Source organism: Penicillium verrucosum (assembly GCF_028828655.1).
Source record: "Penicillium verrucosum strain IBT 35672 chromosome Unknown utg000001l_segment0_segment0, whole genome shotgun sequence".
NCBI classification, from domain to species: Eukaryota; Fungi; Ascomycota; class Eurotiomycetes; order Eurotiales; family Aspergillaceae; genus Penicillium; species Penicillium verrucosum.
The window spans coordinates 3,353,703-3,374,348 of record NW_026643210.1 but is presented as its reverse complement, the minus strand read 5'-3'; the positions used below and the strand labels follow the sequence as shown (position 1 = coordinate 3,374,348).

General features: G+C 48.3%; 9 protein-coding genes across 9 annotated transcripts; 3 read left to right on the top strand and 6 right to left on the bottom strand.

Annotated features, from left to right (window-relative positions):
• Positions 1-631: 631 nt before the first annotated feature.
• Positions 632-2,074, bottom strand: N7516_001269 (uncharacterized protein; the record flags this gene model as incomplete). The annotated part of the gene is made up of 2 exons (XM_057213991.1): positions 632-1,307; positions 1,362-2,074. The coding sequence occupies 2 exons, from the start codon at positions 2,072-2,074 to the stop codon at positions 632-634; spliced, it is 1,389 nt and encodes a 462-aa protein (XP_057075874.1).
• Positions 2,075-2,669: 595 nt separating this feature from the next.
• Positions 2,670-3,456, top strand: N7516_001268 (DASH complex subunit DUO1; the record flags this gene model as incomplete). The annotated part of the gene is made up of 2 exons (XM_057213990.1): positions 2,670-2,966; positions 3,022-3,456. The coding sequence occupies 2 exons, from the start codon at positions 2,670-2,672 to the stop codon at positions 3,454-3,456; spliced, it is 732 nt and encodes a 243-aa protein (XP_057075873.1).
• Positions 3,457-3,669: 213 nt separating this feature from the next.
• Positions 3,670-4,425, top strand: N7516_001267 (DUF4870 domain-containing protein; the record flags this gene model as incomplete). The annotated part of the gene is made up of 4 exons (XM_057213989.1): positions 3,670-3,992; positions 4,060-4,102; positions 4,156-4,306; positions 4,355-4,425. 4 exons carry the CDS (start codon positions 3,670-3,672, stop codon positions 4,423-4,425), a joined length of 588 nt encoding a protein of 195 aa, XP_057075872.1.
• A 427-nt stretch (positions 4,426-4,852) lies between these two features.
• Positions 4,853-5,392, bottom strand: N7516_001266 (uncharacterized protein; the record flags this gene model as incomplete). The annotated part of the gene is made up of 3 exons (XM_057213988.1): positions 4,853-4,929; positions 5,002-5,117; positions 5,370-5,392. 3 exons carry the CDS (start codon positions 5,390-5,392, stop codon positions 4,853-4,855), a joined length of 216 nt encoding a protein of 71 aa, XP_057075871.1.
• A 1,467-nt stretch (positions 5,393-6,859) lies between these two features.
• Positions 6,860-8,191, bottom strand: N7516_001265 (PP2C family serine/threonine-protein phosphatase; the record flags this gene model as incomplete). The annotated part of the gene is made up of 1 exon (XM_057213987.1): positions 6,860-8,191. The coding sequence occupies one exon, from the start codon at positions 8,189-8,191 to the stop codon at positions 6,860-6,862; it is 1,332 nt and encodes a 443-aa protein (XP_057075870.1).
• A 1,465-nt stretch (positions 8,192-9,656) lies between these two features.
• Positions 9,657-11,093, bottom strand: N7516_001264 (uncharacterized protein; the record flags this gene model as incomplete). Its single annotated transcript, XM_057213986.1, has 1 exon — positions 9,657-11,093. One exon carries the CDS (start codon positions 11,091-11,093, stop codon positions 9,657-9,659), a length of 1,437 nt encoding a protein of 478 aa, XP_057075869.1.
• A 1,350-nt stretch (positions 11,094-12,443) lies between these two features.
• Positions 12,444-14,360, top strand: N7516_001263 (uncharacterized protein; the record flags this gene model as incomplete). Its single annotated transcript, XM_057213985.1, has 5 exons — positions 12,444-12,986; positions 13,049-13,152; positions 13,213-13,338; positions 13,409-13,498; positions 13,553-14,360. Coding segments are annotated over 5 exons (1,671 nt in total), but the record flags the coding sequence as incomplete, so codon positions are not given.
• Positions 14,361-15,241: 881 nt separating this feature from the next.
• N7516_001262 (formin-binding protein HOF1) lies at positions 15,242-18,745 on the bottom strand (the record flags this gene model as incomplete). The annotated part of the gene is made up of 7 exons (XM_057213984.1): positions 15,242-15,411; positions 15,476-15,957; positions 16,009-17,795; positions 17,846-18,157; positions 18,205-18,491; positions 18,543-18,647; positions 18,703-18,745. The coding sequence occupies 7 exons, from the start codon at positions 18,743-18,745 to the stop codon at positions 15,242-15,244; spliced, it is 3,186 nt and encodes a 1,061-aa protein (XP_057075867.1).
• Positions 18,746-19,486: 741 nt separating this feature from the next.
• N7516_001261 (uncharacterized protein) lies at positions 19,487-20,521 on the bottom strand (the record flags this gene model as incomplete). The annotated part of the gene is made up of 1 exon (XM_057213983.1): positions 19,487-20,521. One exon carries the CDS (start codon positions 20,519-20,521, stop codon positions 19,487-19,489), a length of 1,035 nt encoding a protein of 344 aa, XP_057075866.1.
• Between the last annotated feature and the right edge of the window lie 125 nt (positions 20,522-20,646).

Sequence of the window (20,646 nt, the reverse complement as noted above, 5' to 3'; positions counted from 1 at the left end):
TTTGTACGAATAGCGTCGGTGATTAGCGCGGCTACTGCCGAACTCTGGAAAGCTTGTTTTGACTACACCACAAACATACTCCTGAACACCAGCTACAAGGAAAACTTTCCAAGATATCCCAAATTTCCATTGACCTGTTCGGCTTAACCATGATTCCTCCCGTGATGATCGCTTCCCGCGATCAATAAAACAAAAAAAAAAGAAAAAAAAAGAAAAACACCAAAAATCAAAACCAAAAATCAAAACCAAAAGAAACAGTCTGGAAGAGCGTGGATGAAAAGACAAGGGGAAACGCCGCTATTCAAGTCGAAGATGTTTTCATGAGGTATCCTTAGTATTCGCGATTCACAAACCCATGTGCGCCATTGGAAAAAAAAAAAGAAGAAAGAAAAAAACGAGACACACCAGCGGCCCGAGCAATTACAGGATGGCCGTCGTGGGGAGAAAGAAGGGCATTAGGAGAACATCTGAAAAAAGAAGGCGCCGAAAAAAAAGGATGCGCCCGGGCGTAACAAACAGAAAATTGACCCCCTCAGCGCCAGGTCCGGCACAACGCATAAACGAAGGGTGAAAATTTCCAAAGCGCTGGAAGAATGCAAATTCGAGGTGAGAAAATGTGCTTGAGTGAAACCTAGGAATCAGGCGTGGACGGCTCAGCGGTCGAAGCCGCTCCAGAAGCTTCTGCGCGCAGGGCCTGTCGGGTGCGTGGGGCAGGGCTACCGCGGGCCTGGCGGATGCGCTTCACACGGTCGGTGGGGGCTTCAACTTCCCGCGTCTTCCTGCTGACAGATGGCCAGTACTTCAGGAGGCTGCTACCACTGCTGACAGAGAGACCTCGGGACCGAGTCTGGTCCTCGGTAGAAGCACTCAGGCCATAGTCCTCAGAGAAAGAAGCGGACTGTAAAGGAGACACATCACCCACAGCAGAGCGAGGGAAACGGAGACCAGCACGTCCAACAGGGGCAGGGCGAACGACAGATGAGTCCTCGGATTCAAAACAAGGAGTGGCTGGATCTGGCAAGATGGGAGGGGTCAGACATTTCTGGTCTTCATAAGCCGGAGTTGGAGACATTGGCTCGTGATCCTCGACATCAGTGACATCCTCCTCATCACCATTGGTAGGCTGAACGGGTGGAGAAAAGAGGAGGCGAGGCTTGATTTCGCCACGTTTCAAAGGCTTCACACTCTTGAGAATATCAGGGTTATCGGCCAGCAGATCGGGGCGGTTGGCGAAAAGACCAAGGTCATCTTCATCCTCAGCCTCATCTTCCATGTCATCAAAGCGCTTGAATATTTTCTTTCCACGGCTAAGATACAAGTTAGAAAGTGTGAGTATGACGGGTAAGTGGGGCATAACTTACTGGACATAATAAGCTCCATCTTTGTGGTTGGTGGTTGAGCGAGTCGCAGGTCGTCCGACTGCTTTTGCAGCCTGGGAAATGAACGAATCAGTCGAGAGTGGGCCGACCACAGGGATGCGATCACGTGAATCTTCATGAATGGGGATACCCAACTCTTGCTCTGCAGCTTCGATAGAGTACCCAATTAAAGGCTCGTCGACAAAGATTGCTGGGGCTTCTGCGGCAGAGTGTTTGGGGGTATCCATTTTTCTGCGTTTTGGTGTGGAAGTGGAAGGAAACAGAGAACGAGATGTAGAAGAATCAGAATTGATTACCTTCTTTTTTGAAGGAGTTTTAGCTGGGGTAGGTAAAGCCTGTTCTGCAGAGGAACGGGAGGTGTGGTGTGCAGAAGTGCGGGGGAGTCCAAGTTCCGAATTAAAGGGAGAAATTCGGGAAGCAGCAGTTTTGTGGGAGCGTGCAACCTTTTTGGGCGAGGATTTGGCGGTGCCAGGAGAAGAGGGCGAAAGAGTTCTTTTGGATGGTCCAGGTTTGACAGATGCGCTTGGGTGACTTGGGGGTGGCGTGGTTTGGACAACCCTTGAAATTCGTTGATCTGCAAGTCTCGCAGAGTAGCGTGTAGGGTAAGGTTCATAGTTGTCGTGCTTTGCCCCATGTCGCGGCGCCCTGGGTACGCGAAGCTCAGACGGTGATGGAGGCGGTGGTGTTGACGCCATGTTGACTTGAATCACGATTGAAAAACCGCTCGATACTTTGCGATATTTTGAGGGGAAATGTAAATAGTATTCTAGTCACAGTTTACTCCCGGGCTTTTTTTCTGACTTTCACGATCTTGATCAAGTGTCGAGGAGTGTTGATTCAATCAAGGGCGTACCACATCCGACTTGTCAGATATCCGGCTAAAACCAGGGTAGCAGTCGGAGATATGAAAGCCCAAAAAAAGGTATTAAACACGAGCCTGCAGATATCCAATTGTCCGAGGTGACAAGAACCAAATAACGATAAGACGGGGATGAAAGAAGGGCGAAGTTGTTGTGACAGCCGATTATCGCCCAGCCACCGGGTATCCTCACCGCCCGATAATTACGGTGGCTGAAAACCCCGCGTCAACAATGTGGATTTCCTATTTCGATCTACCCCAATTTCCTGTTAGATTGTCTTACAACCGTCGATCTTCTCGCTCACCAGCTATCAATTGACCTTCAAGTACTTTATATGGGCGATTAGTCTACGGTTAAACCTATTCGGGTGCTCAGCACCTCAGGATTGCTTGTACACACTTCGGCTCCTACTCTGTGCAAATTCAACATCATGGCTTTCCGCACCACAGCAGAAGAAATGGAGAGGCTTCAGCTATCCGATGATGACACAGAGGACCTCTGGAACTCGCCATCTAAGAGAATTGCCCAGAAAAAGATCAACCCAAGAACCTCCGACGAGAAAGCTACCCCAGAGCCTCGAGCTTCCCATGACGGCGAGGATCCTCTATTTGATCAGCAGGAGGCCCGAGAGGCTGCCCTCCAGACAGAATTACAAGGTGTGCGGAATATCAACGAAGTGATAGAAGGTCTTCTAGGAAGTTTGGACTCCGCCAAAGGAAATATGGAGGTAATATGCCCTTCCCATAGTGCATGGTCAATACTCTGGCTAACCATCCGTATAGACGGTCTCACAAACTGTTACCTCGGCCTCGACACTTCTTAACACGTGGACTCGTATTCTCTCCCAAACCGAGCATAATCAGCGATTGATCCTCAACCCCAACTGGCAGGGAGCTACTCAGGATGTGGTCGATATCGAGAACCAGGCGATTCAAAGACAGCAAGCGGCAGAAAGACGTGAACAAGCACTTCAGCAACAAAGGGAAGCAGCAGCGCGAAAAGCCGAGGAAATCGAAAAGCGACGCGCACAGGTCACTCGGGGTACTCGCGGCACCCGCGGAACTACGAGGGGCACAGTTCGAACCACTGGCTTAGGAAGAACACCCAGTGTCAGCACAACCCGCACAGCAACACGTGGTTCTACGACAACAAGCCAACGGCCAGGCAGTGGGATAGCACGAGGGAGTGGGATTTCTCGCGGTCGGGGGAAGGTCTAGATGGACTGAGCACTAGTAGTTTATGTAAAATAAATCTTTTTAAGTATGAAGATAAAACAGAATGATATGATACCCTTTAATATGTTGCCGCCTGAGGCATCACTGGGCAGTTTCACGCGTCGCATCTGATAACGATAAGGAGATTACCCCAAATCATTCCCCTGATCCACAAGGATCATTCCGTCATTCACCTTTCCAGGTAAGGACAACACAATGAACTTCGCACCTTATCAAGATCAATCACCGGAGATTGAGCGTGTTTTATCCCCTCCCCACCCAGACGGTCGCCGAATATCCCCAATTCTCCGCTCACCGCGAGCCTCGACCGACCTACCCTCCCCTAGTCGCTTTGCTAGCGGTGGACATGGCCACACAGGGTTCGGGCGAGACGTTGAGGGTGGCCATGTGAGCTTAGGGGCTTTTGAAACAAGTCTTCCCATTCGCATGGATATCGAAGCAGCGCTAGCGTATCTGCTTCTGCCTCCCGCCGGGGGTGTATTCCTGCTACTAGCGGAACACAAGAGTGACTATGTGCGGTACGTGATTGAGTTTGGGATACTCTAGGGTTAATTTGAAGCTCGGTCTGTTGACTATTTACCATAGATTTCATGCTTGGCAATCCAGCATGTTATTTGCTACCATGTTTGTGAGTATTCCGTCTTTCCTAATGTTGTATATACGCTCACACGCCAAACATAGATCATCCACATACTGTTCTGCTGGTCGAGCTTCCTTTCCTGGACATTGTTCATTATCGATATCGCATTAATCGGCTTCCTCAGCATGCATGCTTACCAAGATGGTGAGTCTTCCGAGGTTTCTCCACAGGAGCTGTCAATACAGCCGATCTGTTCGTTGGCAGGAAAGATGGATCTGGTACTAACCACATTATCTCCAGTTGATACTTTGGACCACTTTGAAGTCCCATTCTTTGGCCACCTGGCTAACTCCTTCGTTGATGATGAATGAGCATGAACCATTTGTCTTTCTTTGAGAATTTCACGCACTTGGATTATTACTGCGAAGCATGTCTTTTCTTCATATACCCCTGTCTGTCAATACTTGCTGGTTTCTTTCTTTTAATTGCAGGACAGGCTATGCGTGAATGAATAATTCTCGTGTTTAACTAGTTTATTTGAGATCTGTAAATTTTAGAATTTCTATGGCCCGGATCCCTTCATTCAGCTGAAGCCAATATTTGCAAAATTCCCAATAGTAGCGAACTAAATCGCAAGGTTCTTCATAAATATAGTAATGACCTTCATTACTCATGGGCAATTACCTCAAAGCAACTCATCATCTCAAAAGATACTGTGTACCAGCTGTCCCGCTCCAGATAGCCATAGAGCCATTGCTTCCTCTGAGCATCTTGTGCCAAAACCTTTGTGTATTGAATTTAGGAAGGAGCAGGTTTTGACGATTTAGGGGGAGGGACCATGTCCTGCAGCCTCACATCGGAAGCACTGTGCGGATCTGTATGGTAATGGAGTGTTAATCTTCATATCATAGCATCCTGTTGGTTTTAAGGATTGGCATAGATCTTACCATAGCCTTGTGTTTTAGCTTTCTTTAACTTCGCCGTGCTGAAAAGGGACTTTGCTTTTGACCTCGTTGCACTGAGAGCTGCTTTTGCTTGGGTGTAGCTGTTCTTGATCCAGCGGCTGACTATATCAAAAAAACCAATGCTAGCAGGATGAAAGTATCTTTTTTTAGCATCAAGGTCTCTGAAAGGTTCGTTTTCTTATGAAATCATCGTGTTCGGTCTTATTCTTTTTGGGGTTCATACATACTGATTCAATAAGGCGCATACAGTAATGATCAATACTATTGCACAGAGTGCTAGTATGACTATTCCAATCCACCCGGCAACCACGTTAGTCATGTTAGACTGCGATTCTGATTCTGAATCAGACTTATCATCAGGAATAGGAGCCATTTTGGCAAATATGAATGTCAGTGAAAGTGAGGTATGAGGTGGAGGTCTATATCGAGTTAATTGTCGAAGCTAAATGTATATATGCATACTCAACCCCAGGTTTGCGTCGGTATGACTCGTCGACCTACTTGATTTCCTCTTCCACTTCTTGGCTCTCCGTCTCCGTTTTAGTGATGACCTCTTGTACAAATTCTCAAGATCTAGCCTCTGTGTAAGGAGTCTTCGCAACATTTAGTACTGTGTATACCATAATAATAGAATGCTGCCGGCTTCTAAGAGCGGCATTAAACAACCTGCGTATTGGAGAACTGGTTGTTCTCAATAAAATAACACATAAAATAACCACCAAATACAGTATCTCGCCAAAAATGAAGTCAATAATCTTGTATAGTGCTTCCGGAAATTATCGTGACCACCTACTATGTACAACCCTTAATACTAGGATTGGTACTATTAAGCTACGCCCGGATTTCAGTACTGATTTTCTAAATATACTCACTGGCGTCTTTTTCACTGTTTCCAAAGTTAAGCTAGATGAGTTGGAGTTCTCATATCCATAGACCTATATAACAGTAGTATCATATTGAACATGACACCAAAATAATAAAAAGCCCAAGTCAAGCAATGTAAAGGCAATGTACCACTGTCTTTATTCCATCCATATTCCTTTTCATTCTTCCAGCCAAGGTCTATTATGGTTTGTAGACAGGCAAGGGCTCCTCTAGAGACAAGCAGCGTTCGTAGTCTGGCGGATCTGGGCTATCAGATCTTACATATTGCATCCTGGTATTCCTGATATTTTCCATTTCGATGGGCGCTGAACAAAGGCAACCGTACTTAGTGACTTGAAAATAGTTAGGTTGGATGGATCTCCCTTACCAGGAATAGTTTGCTGTTCGCGAGGCGCTGCTTTTCGGCAAATCAAGTGATATACCTTGGAAATCAAGTGGTATAACTTTTCGAATCCAATCTGTAATAGATTTACAGGCGAGCAAATAAGGCTTAGGTGTTAGGGGCTGGTTAGCGTCTCTCGTTGATGGGAACTGGTAGATTCGATGACTTACTAACGAAGTCGTTCGCAAATATCATATTCTCTAAAAGCGTAGACTATCCCATAGACTATCCCCGCAATGAGAGCAATGGCAGCAGGAATCCAAATCCACGAGGTTGCTAACAACCAATCTATATAGCCACTAGGATGATATGAGGCATAACCTGAGGAATCATCTGAGCGAGTACGCAAAGCAGCGCCTCCAGTCACGCGAGGAATAAACGACATTCTTGACAGACTCATTCTTTGAAATTGTGATGAAAAAATAGTTGAATAGTTGGAAAATGTGTGATACATTAGTGACGGTAGTTGTCGTAAGATATCTTTGGTCTCCGCCACCCGAAAGGGTTCGGAGGTACATAGTACATCCTCAAGAAATAGACTTTTAAGTTCAAGATTGACCAAGTATTCGACATCTACTTCTCGGCATTAAAGAAAACAACTTGTACGGTGATATCATCCCGTATCCGTCGAGAGAAAGGAGGGCCAAAGGCAAGCCGACCTGCTATCAACTCGTGGTGATTTCCACCAAGGGAGTTTCGCATCAGATGTACTGCAGCGTTATCATCTTGAGTTGTTGATCTCTCTTTCTCAAACTTCCAGTTCACATCTTTCCAGAATCTGCCAAAGTCAAATTCTTGTTCTGGTATGCTCTTTTTCTCCCTAGTTCCTTGTGGTTCCAACCAGTTCCCTACCAAGTCAACACTCTGCTCACTGGAGAGATAGTCCCACAATCCATCCGTTGCCATAATCAAAAATGAGGGTTTGTTCGGATCGATCTTAGTGCTTGTCACGACCGGCTCGGCAGTCAAGTATGGGGGTGTGCGAACATCGTACCGTGGCGTTAAGGGTGCTGGACCATTGAATTTCCGCTTCATTTCCTCCTGGAAATCCACAGGCCACTTCCACAGACTATCGCCAAACGCTCGTGAGACCATGAGTCCAAGCACCCGTCCACCTTTGGCTATGTTTTTCTCGCCAGGGTGCTCCTTGGAAATTCGGGTGACCTCTTCTTCGTTACTGCCAGTTTGGTCTACCGACAAGGGAATTGCTTCCCACTTTCCGTCTGACCCCTTTTGTCCCAAAACCGCTCTTGAGTCTCCAGTACACGCAACGTGCAGAGTGCTTGTGGAGGGGTCGTACAGAGATAACAAAGCGCATGAACCGGCGTAAGCAGGGGCCAGTTTCTTAACTTTGTCTTGGAATAATTCGCTGGTCTTAACTGTGTCCGGTGCAGTCTTGATGATGGAGTCGTCAAGATCCACAAATCCTTCCATGATTGCGCGCTGGATTGACTCATTTGGCACCGGTTCGTCGTTTGAGGGCGGTTTAGCTTCGGTGAACCTGCGTCGCACGAAAGGCAGGAGTTGCTTCGTCAGTAGGTCCGCTGTCTGCCAGCCTGAATGTCCATCAAAAACAGCCCAGGACATCCATTGATCATTTTCATTCCACGGCGAGGAGACTTTGCCATGAATAAAACGGTCCTCGCACGGGCTATTGGAAGCCAGTTGAGCGCCATCGTATCTGTTGACGTTCGCAATATTTTTAACCTGGAAGGTGTATGCTTCTTTCGATAAGATGCGTGTCACATCCTCTTCAGAGGGACCCCGCTCAGGGGCCAAGTGCTCCAATGAACTTTCGAGGCGGGGCACATCATCCCCTGTAGTGGTCAACCACCACAAACCGGGTATGCTGATCAAACTAGCAGTCGCAATATAAAGTTTTGAATTTGAAGACAAGCCCTTCATTGAGAAGGAACGATTGGTATGTGTGCGTACGATGGAGGTGGTCGCGCGCCCTAGGCGCGGTCGCGCGAGACATGATAACATGGTGGCTCGTAGTTGGGAAGTAGGAGAAATCAGAGAACATTGGAGTCAATTGAAGAGTTACCCCAGGTTTCGTCAAGGCGGTCAGATCACGAGGCTCCTTGAACCAGCCGGGCAGCCCTATGTTGTATATGAAATAAATAGTCACAAGCCCCTCGGCCTTTATTTGCAGAGACAATTCATTTGCCAAGCCCAAAAAAAGGATATACACAATATACAGAATACAGGTTCTGCTGCATGTACCATAACAATGTAGGAGCGTAATTACGTTTGATAATTCCTTGTACTGAGTATCAAAGTTTGAAATATACCAAAATCGTTTGCGTCTATGTTGTATGCCCTCCGCTCTAAATATGTAGCTAAGCTTTAGGGTGTTTTATATTTTATTTAACAGAGAGTCCAAAGGATCTATGCTCTGGCCAGTAGCGTTGCAATGCATATTGTTGTATAGATTAGTACTAAGTAAGGGAGAAAGTAGAAGAGCAATCATAATCTATTGTAACTAGAAATCCAGGGGTTTATATACCCTGTGTTGAACGAGAGAGATTCTGTATTAATTTCGGGTCTAGGATCGCGTAAATAGTATTGTTTGTCGGAGGTCCCGTCGGGTGGCCACTCCATACTATGGAGATAATAAGCACAGGACTTCTCTGGGATTGGTTCAATTCCACCCAATGTCGCTCTTAGGTGAAATATGCAGACATAGATTTTGTGTTTGGAACGTTCAGTCATCTAACAGCTGTTTATGATGTTTGTTACTATGCTTACTTATGGCACGTTAACACTAGCTATGTCAGTGTATAATGCTAATAGAACAAGATGTACGGCCATGGCCCAAGATTTGACTCTCTTTCTTTTCCCACGACCCATACAACAAACATACTTGGGAAAAGTACCGCCGAGGGGTTCTGGAGTGGGGTTCTGGAGTATGGTGGAAGAGAGTAGAACCTATTGGGGATGCTGGAGCGCTTCCTAGGACGACCCCCAAATATAAATATAATCATAGGTTTCTCTGCCCACTAGCTTTCCGTATGGCTATACACTAAAGGAAGTGGGTTAGAGAGTGGTCTTGATTTAGCGCAGTACTTGCAAGATATCAGAAAACCAGTGCGGGTTCGTCTAGAGCGTATAACACCAGGACAAACAGAAATAAAAGTGCACCGCCAAAAGGCAGGGAGAGACTTAAGGCCCCTCTACACCGGCAACCCTTGGAACGTACCCGCACTATAAAAAGCTAAATTTAACTCTATCACAACTCGTCCAATAGTACGTACCTGCCTAGGTATATATAGACCTAGTAGAGATCCACAACAAATTAAATGGGTCAGATATCTTCATCACTGTACATAATGCACTTATATATATGTACATTCTCTGGCTCTCATGTTTAAGAGTCGAATATTGGTCCAAAGGCAAGCACTCCACTCTCCTTGAGCTCAAAGACCACTTGTTTTGTGAGTCGCGGATTGCTGATCACACACACAGCCTCGGCGTCAATTTCTCGAACGAGCTCTTGGATAATTGGCACCATGTCCACTCGGCCGCTGGTGTTGGTGTCAATGAGAAGTGGGGTTGGATCGAGCTGGTGCACAAGACTGAGGACATCCGGGCCGTACGTCCGATGTGGATTCCGCGTCTGCCAGAGGACTCGTAACTGCGGGCGATGCTTCTCACTCAAAAACGAGAGACATGGCCCCATTCCCGATCCCGTGGCAACCACTACCACTCGGCGAAAAACCCGCATTACGTGGATAAAGCCGTACATGAGCACTCCCCTCTTCCAAAGCTGGGTTGGTTTCTGATCGATACACCGGGTTGTCCAATCGCCTGCCTTGGATACTATGCAGGAAAAGCTCGTACCATCGGGATTCGGGAAAGTTGCGAAGCTGTGCCAATCCTTGAGCGGATGGTTTGAGAGTGCTAGGACTTTACCGAATGCCGTAGGTGTGTGATCAAACTGAAGTCGGACAGCATGCGATGAGAGATGCTCTGGCAAAACCCGGACGCGGCGGAGAAGGAGCCACGGGTGGACAATGGAGACAACGATGACCAGGACGAACCAAAACGCCGGTAGCTCAATCAGGTATTGACCGAGAGATAAGCCTTGTGAATGTCGGGCTTGTTCTGAGAAGACCAGCAGAAGGGTTAAGAACAGAGCTACTGCTAACCAACCGCCGAATCGGTGTGTCAGTTCGAAATAGTTATGTATTTTTGCTCGGAACGTAGGGTACGCAACCGCAATGATGACAACGAGATCAACGAGTAAAACATATGATATAACAAGCACGGGGACGGTAATCGTCCCCGAGTCTCCGTTTAACCAATATTCTTTTGATATTAGACCCACGAGGCCGGTATACCATATCAAGGCTGCCACACCGCATCCACTGTGGACTCCACCATACTGATATGCTTCAGCAGCCCTTCTGCGCAGTGCGAGAGGAGCCGATTGAGGTATACGGCATATACTCCGGAAGATAGCATTCACTACTAGCGGGTGTCGAGCAAGACCGCATACCAACAAGTTGATGGCCGCTGCGTTGACGAATGCAAGAAGATTCTGTTGGCTCCTTATCATGATAATAATGAATGCGATCGCATTGGCACAATAAATCAATGAAAATAGGCGGCGATAGATCGTGAGAATGAGATATCGTATTGAGGTAAAGCTTATGCGTGGCCTACGTTGAGCCTCAACATCGACTTTGACAGAAGACCTCTTCCAGTCCCAGGTACTCTCCATACTCAGGTATGTATTGACTGATGCTGCAAAACTCGGCTTGCTTGCATGTACAGGAGATGGTCTTTGGGGCGGAGATGCCATTCTGTGGGAGTGTCGTGTCACAGTTAAGGACACCAACAAATGTGGAAACGATGTTAATGTGCTTGGACCAGCGGATGGAGAGATTAAAAAGATGGGATTGTATGACGAGCTCAATCAATTCTTATTCTATGTAATATCGTGTGGTGTGTGCCGGGGTACGCTTGCGGGCGGACGGCCGACAACGTTGATTGCTATCAACCCATCACAGACCGTTTCCGCCCCATAACGGTACATAAATGTAACAGTAGAAGATCACCACGTTGTTTGGGGTGGAATTTTGTGGGTCTCCTAACCATTTCCATCTGGCACCGCAGCACCGAAAGTACAAAAGTACAAGGCCCCTCTGCGATAGTAACGTCTTGAGTAGTTGGCCGGTTTGCACAGCAACATTACAACATCCTTGGGAGGTGTCATTGTAGGTCATACTATCGAGTTAGTTATATTCTATAATTTCATGGTAATGACCAAAAAGTACCGTTCGAGCTTTGACATGGAAGATTGAAGACTGGGGGATCGACTCACTCTCCACGGTCGCACACAACGCCTAACGAGGCACCAAAACGAGGCTTTGTTTAATCCATGTGCGCTCTCAAACTTTGAATGGATTCAGCCAGTTGAAATTAACTGGGTCTCGCCAAGTTCCCGTGGTCATGGTTAATGAATGGTATGGGTTTTCGGTGCTAACACGGGCAAGGCAACCCCTGAGCCGGCCGTTTCCGCTGGCCCCCTAGTTCCTAGTTGCAGGTACCTTGGCTGTATTAGGTGTTCGGAGAGGCCTCGAGGGGCAAGCCCTGGCATTGGGAAGATTGGGGAGTCCGCGACGCATCAGTTGTTACTCACAACTTTTCTACGAGTTATGCGTAGTTCGGGTATGGAGTACCTATATATATATATATATATAACTCTACCTATATGTATCGAGGGGTAGGGATATCATGTATGTGAGCAATCTCGTTGGCCAGGCCGAATCCTGTTGGCATACGCAAGCCAGGTCGTTCCAATTGGTTAGGGTTTGCGGATACCCGAGTTCGGGCCGTCGGGGGGTTGGCACGGGATTGGCACGGGATTGGCACACTGACTCACGCCACTTCTATGCTAGTCACTAGATGCCTATGCTAGTTATCTAGTTGCATGGAAATGATTCATCATGTTTCATGTTATTTCAGGGGTCAGGACCTTAGGGGTAAGACCGTTGGGGCCAGTTCGTCGGATTCTCGGACTATCCAAGTCATCTTTTCCCTGTGCCCAGCGTTGGACCCAAAATTGCCATTATCAATCCCTGTCGCTCATTTATTGACCCGACCCATTTGACCCCGTTTCTCAAGGCTGCTAAAAAAAAAAAAAAAAAGAGATCGGTGCTTTCCGGATGGTTATTTTGGGCATCTAAGACAATCCAAATATGTCTTTCACCCGCCCCGGGGGGACCACGGTGGCGCGGCTACCTTCGATTCTTTGGCCAAATTCTATGTAGCGGTGGCCATCACTTGGACCGCTGCTCTCTTTGCCGGCTCTGCCTTCCTTATTGTCAATCGTCATGAGCAATGCATTCGCATCCGCAACTTGCGTCTCATGTTGAGTGCGGTGGCATGTCTCCATGTCTTCTGGATTCTGTGCATGGTTGCATATTCGATGGGTGGTAAATACCCTTGTGCCGCAGAATACTGGATCATGAACATTTATTTACCCGTGGGAATCGCTCTTTACCAAGCAAACAGTATGCAGCTTCTGAACGTCTTTGGCGTTCAGGAGAAGCTGCTTTTGACCGCGCAGCAACCGAATAGACCCCACTTTATCAATCCTTCGGAATCATCTAGTCGATACCTAGCTCGATGGAGACAACTAAACCTCGTACAACGAACGGAATTGGGTATTGCTATTGGGATTTCGGTTCAAGTCAGTGTATCCTCCGCACCCGCTCCCTGGTATTCCCCACTCATCTCTTCTCGCATCTATAGCTACTCGTATCGCTTTCTATCTTCCTTACCTCCCGAAAGTTTCATAGCTTTGGAACCTTCTCCGAACATGTGAGCGCCGCGGAATGTCGGCGAGGCCCTGAATGGTACGATTTCTGCTTAGAATGGTAATATGGTCGACTTTTTTCTGATATTAAATCTTCAAGGATTCCTTCAATTCTCTGGCAATTACTCTGGTCTTGGGTATTCGCGCCATACGTTCTGTGGAGGATTCGCAACATCCACGACATCCATCACTGGCGGCTTCAGATCACTTGCTGTCTTATCGCCGCGTAAGCACTTGCCCATTTTCTGTGGCATCGCCATGGTATCACCCAATACACGAGACTGACGGATCTGTAGTTTACCAGGTTCGCCCATGTGGTTCGCCGCGCTATATTCTTCAACCGATACCTGGGCAGTCATCAACAAATACTGGGTGCCAGCTCTATGGTAATAAAGGCCCATAATAAAATCCAAAATAAACTCAGCTAATAACCATCACAGGTTTGCTCCCGGCATTATGGCAATGGAAGCTGTTACCATCTTCTTCCCTTGTTATGAGCTTGTCGTCTCCAGGGGACAGAGAGATCGTTTTCTGGGGGAACTCCAAGCATGGAATGAAAAGAAAACAAACAGCGTGCAAGAATCAGACTCAGCACCATCACGAACTACGAGTGAAGCCAGCCGCGTACCTGAAGGTTATTCCCGAGGAGCTCTGGAGAGATGTTTAGAAGAGAACTCCAGTGCTCTTCTCCGATTTGCGGCGGCCAAGGAATTCAGCGGGGAGAATATCCTCTTCCTGAATTACGTGCGCGACTGGAAGGCCGCATGGGAAAAGATCGGTGAATCAAGCCCGGAATACGATTGGAACTGCGATCCTCAGTCTCATCGACTTCATTTCTTCAAGATCGCACTTGAGATTTACGTATTCTGCGTCGATATGAACTTGGCGGAATTTCCTATCAACATTGAATCTCGAATTTATTCAGATCTACTGGAAATGTTTGGCGAAGCTTGCGCCTACAGGAATCTTCCCGAATCTTACAACACGATGGCAATGCACAGAACGAAGTTGTCAACTATGATAACCGTGGAGGAAGACACTCAGGCTCTGTGTTTCGATGCATATGCTCACGAGGAGCAGAGTATCATGCAGATTGAGTCCCGTGTTCCGAATTCCGTTGTCGTTCCTACGAATTTCACAGCCGATGCATTTGATGAGGCCGAGAAGTCTATCAAGAACCTGGTATTCACAAATACCTGGCCCAAGTTCATCGATTTTTCGAGCGATGTATCGATTGATTCTAAGTAACTATGCAAATTATGTGGACAAAGAGCATGTATTTATAGGGCTGATGAATGAGAGTTGGCCTTTTCTCGGGGTATAATTAATTCAACATATGATGTTTGGCAATGTACTTTGAAGCCTAATAACGGGCCCAAGAAGCATGGGATTCATTAGAAGCTAAGTATAAAGCTTTAATAGCGGTAAGAGATAGTCATGGTAGTTACCTATAAATAGTAGTCATGACTATATTTAATATTAGGCGCTTGGCACGGCTATTTACCACTCCACGTCCCTTTCGTAGGTATCTTAAGGAGCCCATTAGGAGGACATATAGTCAGGTAAACTGATACCGATATAATGGAAAAGAGAGAATCAATTAGAACAAAGCTATCGTATCCTCCGTAACAATTGAACGAGCATCCAAACATAGAGCAAAGAAAATGACCGTGAACGGAGCAAAGAAGGGGGAATAAGAAAAAGAAAAGAAAAGAAAAGAAAAAACCATGAATGTAGAAGTCTTCATGGCCCGAGATTGCTCATCGTACAATTTCGTTCGAACAGATCTCTGTGGAGAGAAGGAGAAGATAGAAAAAAGAAATTCAACAAATTCACACGAAGCACATGGTAAAAGGATCCCCAGAACACACGCTAAAGTTTCCAAAAACATTCGCAAGAACAGAAATAATAATATTAAACAGGCTGTTCAGTGATGTCAAGACGGGACTATACCACCTGTAGCACCATGTTGAGAATGAAAGAAAAATAGAAGTAGAGTCAGAAAAGAATCGCCAATGTGCAAAGAAAGTCGGCGAAAGGCATAGTATCTACGTGAGAACATGAGGGAGGGCATCACCGTCAGGACGAACGTTCCGAAGGTCGTGGCTGGTCGTGAGATCAATGGGGTATTAGATGATTTGCAGATAGTTGCTTGGCACGAGGCCAGGGTGGCCACGGGCATTGGTGACTTCGGCTTCCCACCACCCGTCATCCTGCAGGCGGATAACAGAAAGGACATCGCCCTTGCCAAAGCTGAGCTCTTCAGGAATGGCGGCATTGTAGGTGTACATGGAACGAGCTGTGAGATTGAAATCGAGTTAGATACTAACAACGCATTGTCGAAAGGAGAGACAAGTTCTTACCAAAGTGCAAGATTGGACGGCCATCACGGCTGAATTTGCGTCCAGGCTCTGCAACAGCCATAGTACGGCTCCGGGATCGGCCAATAGGCGGACCGTCACCATAAGTCGATGAGGGGCGGCTACTTCCTCGAGTCGAGCCGGCGTATCCACCGGGACTGCTGGAACCATACATATCGTGGCTTCCAGATAACTGCAGCTCCATCCCACCAGCACTAGAAGGACGGGTTTGCTGCCTGAACTGTGGCTGCGGGGATACAGCACGGTGGCTCATAGCGGGCGAGGCCCTGCGAGCAAAATCATTTGGAGAGTAGGGTGGATCTTGAGTACGACGGGGAGTGGGCGATTGGCTGTATTGACTCCGCATGCTGTTAGACTGGTAACTACTCGGACTAGGGCTGGGGCCCCTGCCACTGTTCTGGCTCATGCGAGTATCCACACGGGGGGAGCAACCTGAGGGCTGACGCTCCGTCTCGGTGCTGGTGCTGGCGATTTAGCTCGGGGGGGCTTCTTGGGTTTGAGCGCTGTGTCTTGACCCCATACTGTTGTTTTGTCCTCGTAGCATGCTCTGGGTTTGGCCAGTATACTTTTGAGTTGTCTTGTGCATTTGCTTAGCCGTGAAGGCGGGCTGAGGTGCGCCAAGTCGCTTGACTGTGGGATCATTGTATGCTGGTGGTGGAGCAGCAACGCTAGCATTGCTGCCACCATATGTAGAAGACTGCGCTGACGGGGTAGGTGTGGGGATACCATGATATCTATCTGCTGACACCCGAGTGGCGGAGTGCTTCCCACTTGTCTTGAGGTCCGCTAGGGCCCGCGCGATAGGGTCCGAGTCATCTTCAGGTGCTTGGTTTGGCTGTGATCCTTTCTGGGGTGAGCTCTTTTCTGGGGATGCGACATCAAAGACATTATTCCCGACATTGAGCTGAAAGTTGGCTCGAGGATCAACAGGCTCTGGGCTGCCTGAGGCACGACCCGGCGGGCCTACTGAAGGCCTGACTGGGCTGACTTGCTTGATTGGACTGGCCTGCTTTGGTTGGCTGACTTGCTTGGGCGGACCCATTTGCTTAGGCGGACTGACTGGCTTGGGCGGGCTCACTTGCTTAGGCGGACTGATTGGCTTGGGCGGGCTCACTTGCTTAGGCGGGCTGATGACTGGCTTGGGTTGGCTCACTTGCTTTGGCGGGCTCATTTGCTTCGTCGGACTGATTTGCTTTGTCGGCGAGTCCCAACCACCACGAGACGTAGGCTGGGGCGAAACAACCGCCTGTGGAGAGGCCACCTGCTGTGGACCAATGGCAGGCCTTTCCTTATCATGGCGACTCTTGCGACGGAAAGGGCTGTTGCTAAAGAAAGCGCTCTTCTTTTTGGGTGATTTGTCATCCCCAGAAATTGGCATCGGCGCACTGTTCGTTGGGCTTACCACAGACTTCTTGGTAGGAGTTTCCTCAACACTGGAGATAGAGGTTGAGTTTGAAACTTCGCTCTGAGAGCCACGGCTAGACGGACGATACGCGCTCGTTGCTGAGCTTCGCTCTGAAGGTGGCCCAGCACGACAGAACATGGTCATACCATCTGTGGGGTATGCATTATGGGGAACAGCTCCAATCTCTCCATGTTGCTCGGGATCATAGTTCGGAGGCGGTGCACCGCCACGTCGGAAGTCCAGAGGTGCGGGTTGCTGGGGCTGTTGCTGTGGCGGCGGTTGCTGTCGCAGGAGAGGCTGCGGCTGCATGGGAGGCTGCTGTTGGATAGGAGGCTGCTGGTGCATCAGGGGTTGATGTTGCATCAGAGGCTGCTGTTGCATGAACTGCTGCTGTTGCATGAACTGCTGCTGCTGCTGAAGAGGTGGTTGCTGCTGCTGAAGAGGTGGTTGCTGCTGCTGAAGAGGTGGTTGCTGCTGCTGAAGAGGTGGTTGCTGCTGCTGAAGAGGTGGTTGCTGCTGTTGAAGAGGTGGTTGCTGCTGTAAGGGTGGCTGCTGCTGTAATGGTGGCGGTTGCTGCTGAGGTGGCGGCGCATTGCTAACGGCCGGAGCAGGATGTCCCATTTGAGCGGCAAGGTCTGACTGTGGGTCATGGTGTGAATCGAATGTTGAGGGTTGAGGTGAAGATGTGCGGAATGCAGGGTTCATGGTGCGTTGGAACTGGGCTACGGAGTAGCCGTCGGCTTCATCTATATCAGAGCCCGAGTCATCATCTTTGCAGAAGTTGATAAAACGCGGTGGATCTGGTATCTCTTGGCCAGTTCCTTGGTTCTTGATAAAGAAAATAATATCCTTCTCGACTTCACAGTTCTCCAAAGACAGACGGACCTTCTCGCATGACTATATGTTGAATTAGTATCGCAAATTAACGCCGGACGGAATAAACATACAGCATCGTCGCTGACACAAACAGTTGAAGCAATGTTCGCGTAGGTCCACAGACTGCTCTTTGTGAAGTCCAGACGCTCCTCTTCCAAATCTTGAAATTTGTCGCATGCTGACTTCCATTCCTTATTCCAGCGTCCAGTTGTGTCCTCGAGTTGTTTGACGGCTGCTTCGTATTCCTGGCTATTTGATGCCATCTGGATCTGGGTCTTCTCCAATTTAGCCTTGTTCTTACGCTCTTCCTGGCCCATGACCATGTGGCCCTGCGCGAGGTATCCCTTGATGCGGAGACAGTCCTGCTCGTAACGATCACGCGTCTGTAGAATTAGCATTTTACCTCTCATTACTCCACAAAATTACTCACCTTGTTAACAAGCTGTGTCTGTTGCATTTTAGTCTTGTGTAAACGCTCAATGGTTTGTTGAATAATCTTTCGTCGCTCCTTAATACCACTAGCAAAGGCAGAAAGCGGCTCCTCCAATTCAACCTTCATTTGTCCCGCAATGGCGGCGTGTGCTTTGGCGATGGCTTCAGTCTCGCCGCGAACCACATCGAGCGAGGCTCGGAGCGACCCTGTCTCGCACGATCCCAAAGTCTTGCGACACAGAGCGTGGAGTTTCCGCGCATATTCATCTTCGATAGATGCTCGAACTATAAATGTGTTAGAATTTGATGTTTCGCGGCCGCATGCATGTCACGTACTGCTGTAGAAAACCTTCAGTTCGTCGTTTGTGATCTTTGAACCATGCACGCGGTCCAACATTGGTTGAAGTCCTGCATCATCTTTGCCCCAAAAATTGTTGGCAACTAGAATAATTGTTAGTGCGTGCAAGGGTATATATATTGGTGTAGTACCACATACAAGACATGGAGACCGTAGGTCCATCTGCCACTGTCCCCGGCATTGTTATCGATGTTGAGGCTCGGCCAGCCTTTGCGCATGCAATCGAAGTGTGTTGAAATCACTGGTCCAAGGAAGAAAATAAGAATAATAAAAGAAAAATGTAACAACACAAAAGACCCTTAGAGGTCAAGGTGTCTGAAGTTCCAAGGTTGAAGGTGATCGGAGGGATGGTGCTGTTTACGGCCGCGTCTCTCGGGGCAACCACCGCGCGGCCATAAACCGCGTTACATAAGCTGTAGTTCACCTTCCAGGAACCAACCAACTAGTTACAACATATCTACCTAGGTAGTTAGTACCATAACTATCTAACAAGTTATGGAAAATATTCGTACGATTAATCGGAGAATTATGTATGATATCGGAAATATTGTCATAAAAAAGAATTCATTTCCTTCCGTTAATATCGGTGCATCGTGCAACCATTCTATGTAATTCGGGGACCCATCAAATATTCAAATCCAGTCTATCAGGTCAAGCCAACGCAAAAACAGCCAACCCCATATCCACAAAAAAAGTAACAAACACATGAAGAATTGTAGCCATCTCAAACTCGCTTCCGGTAAAAACGCCAGTCAAATATGCATCCCCAAAGCCATCATAGGGATAAATCAAGTCATTCGCAGTCTTTTTCTTTTTCGTTGTTGCAATCATATCGTGCCATAAATCAAGGATTCCATCAGTTCATGGAAAACATTGCTCGTGCTTCCTCGAAAGCTAAATCACTTGTCCCATGCCGTTTGTCTTAGTAGACCACAGGAGTAGCCGATGCAGCGAAGGTGCTGGAAGAGACACCGGAAGACCCCCAGTTGCGGACATCACGGGCCACAAGAGCAGGAGAAGCAGAAGGTGTGGGAGCAGAGGAAGCGCTGGGGACGGGAGAGTACCAGCCATAGGAGCCGCGGACAGCCAGAGGAGCAGATGAAGTAGGAACGCTGGAGCTAGAGGGAGAAGCGTACACATCGCGGGCAACAAGGGGAGCCGCCGAGGCAGATGAGGTGGCAGCAGAAGAGTACCAGCCACGGGCGACGAGAGGAGTGGCAGTGACGGAAGCACTCAGGCTGGAAGGTGCGACGGAAGCAGAAGAGAACAAATCACCGAAGTTGCGAGCCACAAGTGAACTACTTGAAGCGGTAGGGGTGGCAGCAGAAGAGTACCAGCCACGCGCGACGAGAGGAGTGGCAGTGACGGAAGCACTTAGGCTGGAAGAAGGTGCAGCGGAAGAGAGCGAATCACCGAAGCTGCGAGCCACGAGGGAACCAGTCGAGGCGGTAGGGGTGGCAACAGAAGGAGTGCTAGAAGCAATAGAGTACCAGCCACGAGCATAGAGAGACTCAGCACCAGAGGCAGCGGGATTCTCGGTTGGGTACAGCGCAGCAGAAGAGGAGCTAGAGTATTCGCGAGCAAAGAGAGCAGGCTGACCAGCGGCTCTCAGGCCCCGGCGGAAGAACGAGTTAGAGCCAGCAGTTGGAAGAACATTAGGGGTCTCCCCGCACGGAGTAGAGCTAGCCACAGGAGTCGAGGATTGAACCACGCTTGAAGGGGTGGCAGTCACAGTCACAGTGATGGGCACTGGGTTGGCACCGGGAGCAGTGACTGTGGAGGTTTCGAAGATAGTGTCGACTTCGCGTGCAACTGCGCTGGAAGAGTCTTCATCGGCATTGACCACGGAGTAGGTTGCGCGACGAGCGAGATCTTCGTTCTCGGGATTAGCGAAAGGCGCCGCGTAGGTCACGCCGATAGAGTAAAGGGCAAGAAGTGCAGCAGAAGAGAAATGCATGATGACGGGGAGCAATTGAAGCTTGCAATAATAATTGAAAAGAGAAAGACGCTTGAAACTGAAGACCGAAATGTAAATAAGAGAATAGGGATATGGGTGACTTTGAGAGAGAGGTTTGGATGGAT